Source organism: Rhea pennata, chromosome 9, assembly GCF_028389875.1.
Source record: "Rhea pennata isolate bPtePen1 chromosome 9, bPtePen1.pri, whole genome shotgun sequence".
NCBI lineage: Eukaryota > Metazoa > Chordata > Aves > Rheiformes > Rheidae > Rhea > Rhea pennata.
The window spans coordinates 23561782-23566299 of NC_084671.1; the positions used below are offsets into that span (position 1 = coordinate 23561782).

The window sequence follows — 4518 nt, forward strand, 5'->3', positions numbered from 1 at the left end:
CTTGATGCAAGAGTGTGTTGTTTCTCATTAAGAGGCCAATTATTTTAAGAACATAAAGTTATATAATTAATATACACTAAAGAGCATGAGAGGATTCTATACAATAATTTAGATGTATTAAATAAATACAAAATAATAGCAGCCTTCTACAATGCAGGCTACACGTAGGTTTACTTCGACATGAAGTACCCTGGTCTTTAATACACCTACAGGAACAGACTTGTTCCTTAAGTGTTTTAAAGAGACATATCTATAAGATACATACTTAACGAGTGTCTAAGATTAGGAGAAACATTTTAAAGCACCTTTTACCACGGTCTCCACATATCTAATGACCCCATACTAGGGTTATTATGGGAAAAATTTGGCTGCAGGACCTGTCTGGGAGGCACAGTGTCTACCTGGCTGAAAACAGACATGGGTGGCAGCTGGAATGAATTTTTCAAAGCCTGTTTGTTCTCCACAAGGTAGAAGTGCTCCTGTGGTGGGTTTCTGCTGGGAGTGTTCCCCTTAGGGCTCAGTGGGGATTTTGGTGTCAAGGTAGGCTGCTGAGATGGGTTTGAAGACCTTAATGCTGTTTTGCAGGTGTCTTCACCAGACCTGGGTAAGGATTTCAGCAGGTGGTTTAACAATCGTGCACCGAGAGTCTTGTCCATCCACTCGCAGGTGAGGAGAAGGTTGTGAACCTCGTGCATGCACTGAATATATCCAGTGCTGTATCTCTGCTGGGCTTCAAGGCCCACTTTGGAGTCAGCTGTATCGAACAGGAGACAAGGAGTTGGTGAGTGGGTAAAAGCTGCACAATGTGTTCTCATTTAAAAGCATTGAAAAGATTCCCATGTGCTTTGGCCCCTACAGGCTAGTCCTGGGTGATTTAATGGAGAAAGCTATCCCGGTGTATTGCTGAAAGCATTCTGAGGGGTCTGTGGGAGGTCGGTGCCCTACTTCTGGGCAAGACAAAAACTCTGCACAATTGATGCAAATGAGAATGATCTTGGGGCCACAGCAGAGCGGGAGACAGGGCTCAAATGCCCTGATGGAATTTCCCAGCAGAGCAGGAATATCATGGAATAACCTCTGGGTGGCTTTGTAAAACACCTGAGACTGAGAAAATAACTAGGTAAGCCCCAGTTACTGGCTCCTGGAGAAGGTAGCTTGATTCTTCTACTAATTTAATCTTTATTTAGCTCAGTTGGGCTTTATTATAATGTTAATCACTTGCAAGGTTCAGGAAGAAGGTCATGCAGGGAGTGAGCTGCCCAGCTGCCTCCCTGCCAGCCAGGCAGCCGATGGGGCTGCTTATGAACAAGCAGTGCAAAACCAGAACAAAAGGAGAAACCAGCACTGGAAAACTCTTGTGGGTTAAGAAGTGTTCAGCTCCATCTCCCCATCTAGTGGTGAAAGCAAAGTCCAGGCCAGTCAACAGGTTTGAAAGATGCTTTTGCCAAACTGTTGCTGGATTAAAAATGCAGCATGCTCTGCTCTGCTGGCACACTCCTGCTGTAACCCTGAGCCAAACCCAAAGGGGCTGAAGGAAAGGTGCACTCACCCATAAGCTTGCTGTTTTGGATGTTCTGAAGATGCTTTACTGTCATTTCGAGGATGTCTGCTTTCTCAAGCTTGGACTGCTGATAAAGGAAGAATTCGGTAGTTGAGAGACAGTGTAGTGTGGGACAATTTCTCAAAGGGAGGGGGGAATCTACCACCAGCAAAAGGGTGAAAGTTGTGTAAAAGTGAACGCTTACATCCAGATGAAATGCGCCAACAACAGTCTCCTTCAGCTGATCTAAGCAGTTGTTAATCCTTTCCCTTCGCTTCCGCTCAATGAGAGGTTTCCTTAACTGGCAAGGCGATAGTGGATAGAAAAAGAAAAAAAGAGGGAAAAGAGAGAAGAGGAGGAGGAAGTGCAGAGATTTTATTTTATTTTTCTCTATGCTACAGCTCAGTGGAGGTAGCATTGAACCGTGCTGGCTTCACTGAAGCAGAATGCAGCCTGGGGTCCCGCATCCTTGAGTGAAGGCGGTGTGGGGTAATGGGATGGACACTCCACAGCAGCAAGCTACTGCAGCAGGATGGAGAACGGCCCATCTCTGCATCGGTAATACTCTGTTTCTTAGATCATATTAGGTCTTAATTCTTTCACCTCAACTTGACTTAATCGGAGTTTCCCCAGCTCAAATCAAGAGATTCGCCTTTCCAAGACAGAGAAAGGAAGCGGAAAAAACACCCACGTGGGTTATACTTGGAGAAAACATCTTGATAATGAAAGGAAAAAATTGCTCCGTTTCTCTTTCCTAGAAGTACTGCCTGTGGTCGCAGCACGGTATCAGTAAAAGTGCCCAGCGGCAGCACCCGCGTTACGGGATTCCTGCTCTGTGCGCGTGTCCCTGGCTGGGTGAACCCGCCTGGAGCGGGACCTACCTTCCTTTCCTCTTTGGTGCTGGAGAGTTTCTGCACGCCGCTGGCCATGGCTGTGGCAGTCATTGTAATCCAGCCTGTGCGCTCCGAATTGCTGGGAGGCAGGGGACGCACGGAGGAGACCCTTCCTTCCTCACTAGGTCGCTCCCTTTCCTGATGGGTGCTTTGCTTCCCCTCTGCTCCTCTGCTGTATTTATAACCCCAAATTAGCATGTGAAAGAGAGCTTTCCTTGGCTGGACTCCTTTTCCCACACGAGGGGTCGAGCCCAGAGGTTTGTGGCCATCAATCAAAGCTGACAGGTCACCGCTTCTTTTCAATGACCACGTCGGCCCCCCCAACCGGCGACAGATGTCCAGCCTCCAAAGCTTTGCTTTGTAGGGATCTTTTGTTAGGGAAGAAGGGAAGCAAAACCGGGGCGCGCGGAGCAGCTTGCATGGCTCCTTGCTCAATTCGCACAGATTCCCAGGGAGCGAAACAATAGCCGGGAACCAGTTGAGTTACACCTGGGAAACTGTCTTCTATGCATCTTTTTTTCCCCTTTATCTCCTTGAGCTGCTGTCTCTTTTTACCTGCTAACCTGAGCCCCAGTCATTTTAAATCTTTGAAGTCAAGGGCAGCCTCTTAGTGTAATAATAGAGTACTGGATCTAGTAGTTCCTACTCCCAGGAATTATTATGACAAGGTAATGATGATCAATTAAAAACTGTTGACAGCAGACACTTACAGAAACATTGCTTCCATCGCAGAAATCCTCTAGGGAAAATGCTGCAGAATTTTATTTACCTCTTGAGAGTCTGAGTAGTTCTGTATGCCCCTAAATGTAGGAAATATGCAGCTCTTAGCTTTTTAACTGCTATGTAGGCTTTAATACTAAAATTACAGACAATTTCAGATGCAAAAACACCTAGAGGTGAATTCAGTCTTGTTAATTCTATTTTTTTTTTTTGCATGAGTGTTTACTCCCCTTCCCCTTGTGTCCCACCCCCCAATCATGCTGCAAATATTTTTGGGTGGTTTTCAGGGGAAGAGTGTTTTTGTTTTTGTTTTTTCGATGAGCTTGTTTTTCATCCAATGAAATGCTAGTGCAAAAGCACATGGGCCTCTAAAGGAGACTTGGTGCAGGATGAGAATGTACTTTTATGTTTCCTCACTTCTAAGTCTTAAGGGGAAGGCATTTTTGATGACTGCTTTTGCTTTCTGACAGTTGCTTTGCTAATGAGCAGGATTTGGCAGTGTCCTGTAGAGTCACACAAGTGAAGCCCTTTATGGTGGTGTTGAATGTGTCACCTTATTTAAATGGACAGGAAGAGGTTGTGGTGATTCAGAACCAAAAGCTACCCCAATCGGCTGTTGGGATTTCCCATCACCCTGCATAACTCTGCAGCTGCAGATCCTTTACTCCACCCCTTCCACTGTGGGTGGTGATGTACCCCAGGAATAAAAGCTAGGACATTGCGTCCCTTGCTTAAACGCTGTGTGGGTGTATATTTGTATGTACGTAAATGCAAGCGTATTTACTGCATGTCTGTATGTGCTGCTGCCTGTGCTTATAATGAAAACGTGTCCCCAGACATGGTATCTTGTAAGCAGAGGTTGTTTGTCAGTCGCATGCAGAGATTGAATGCAATTGCCCAGTGTTAGAGCATCCTGCTTGGCTAAGGCCCACGAGGGAGGGCCTGAGATGGGCTGGTGTGTTTGTTGCCCAGCAGAAGGAGGATTTGAGAGGAGAAGGTTGATACTTTGTCCTTAGTGTCAAGTAAAGGTGATGCAGCAAGAGGCCAAGGGTGGGCACATCATATCCGATGCGCCCCCTGAATAGAAAATGAAAGGGTGTTCTGCTGTCCTGTGTGAGAGCCCTTCAGTTCTGTCAACCCCAAGTGCTCAAAATTGGAGAGTCCTTTGTTCTCGAGTTTTTTTTTTCAACCCCACAGGGGATTTAGAAGCTTGCCTATCTTCAGGAAACATGTGGCTGAGACATCCATATAGCCTCATGACTGCAGCAGCTGGGACTTAAAGTCGTCAAATGGGTTGAGAAAGCGCTCCAACTTGTGAGTTGGTAGCACAGGGCTTGGGCATGAGGAGTGAAATTAATTCCGAAG

At 46.2% G+C, this 4518-nt stretch overlaps 1 protein-coding gene across 1 annotated transcript; it reads right to left on the bottom strand.

The window, feature by feature from the left end:
* Positions 1-308: 308 nt before the first annotated feature.
* LOC134144337 (transcription cofactor HES-6-like) lies at positions 309-2484 on the bottom strand. The gene is made up of 4 exons (XM_062583148.1): positions 2422-2484; positions 1746-1841; positions 1550-1628; positions 309-754 (listed from the first exon to the last, which is right to left on the bottom strand). Exons 1-4 carry the CDS (start codon positions 2482-2484, stop codon positions 309-311), a joined length of 684 nt encoding a protein of 227 aa, XP_062439132.1.
* Positions 2485-4518: the final 2034 nt, after the last annotated feature.

Coding starts and splice junctions, on each gene's coding strand:
- LOC134144337 (XM_062583148.1), bottom strand. CDS start 2,484: ATGACTGCCACAGCCATGGCCAGCGGCGTGCAGAAACTCTCCAGCACC. Junction 1,842..2,421: donor GCACCAAAGAGGAAAGGAAG/GTAGGTCCCGCT, acceptor TCGCCTTGCCAG/TTAAGGAAACCTCTCATTGA. Junction 755..1,549: donor CCAAAACAGCAAGCTTATGG/GTGAGTGCACCT, acceptor TGTTCGATACAG/CTGACTCCAAAGTGGGCCTT.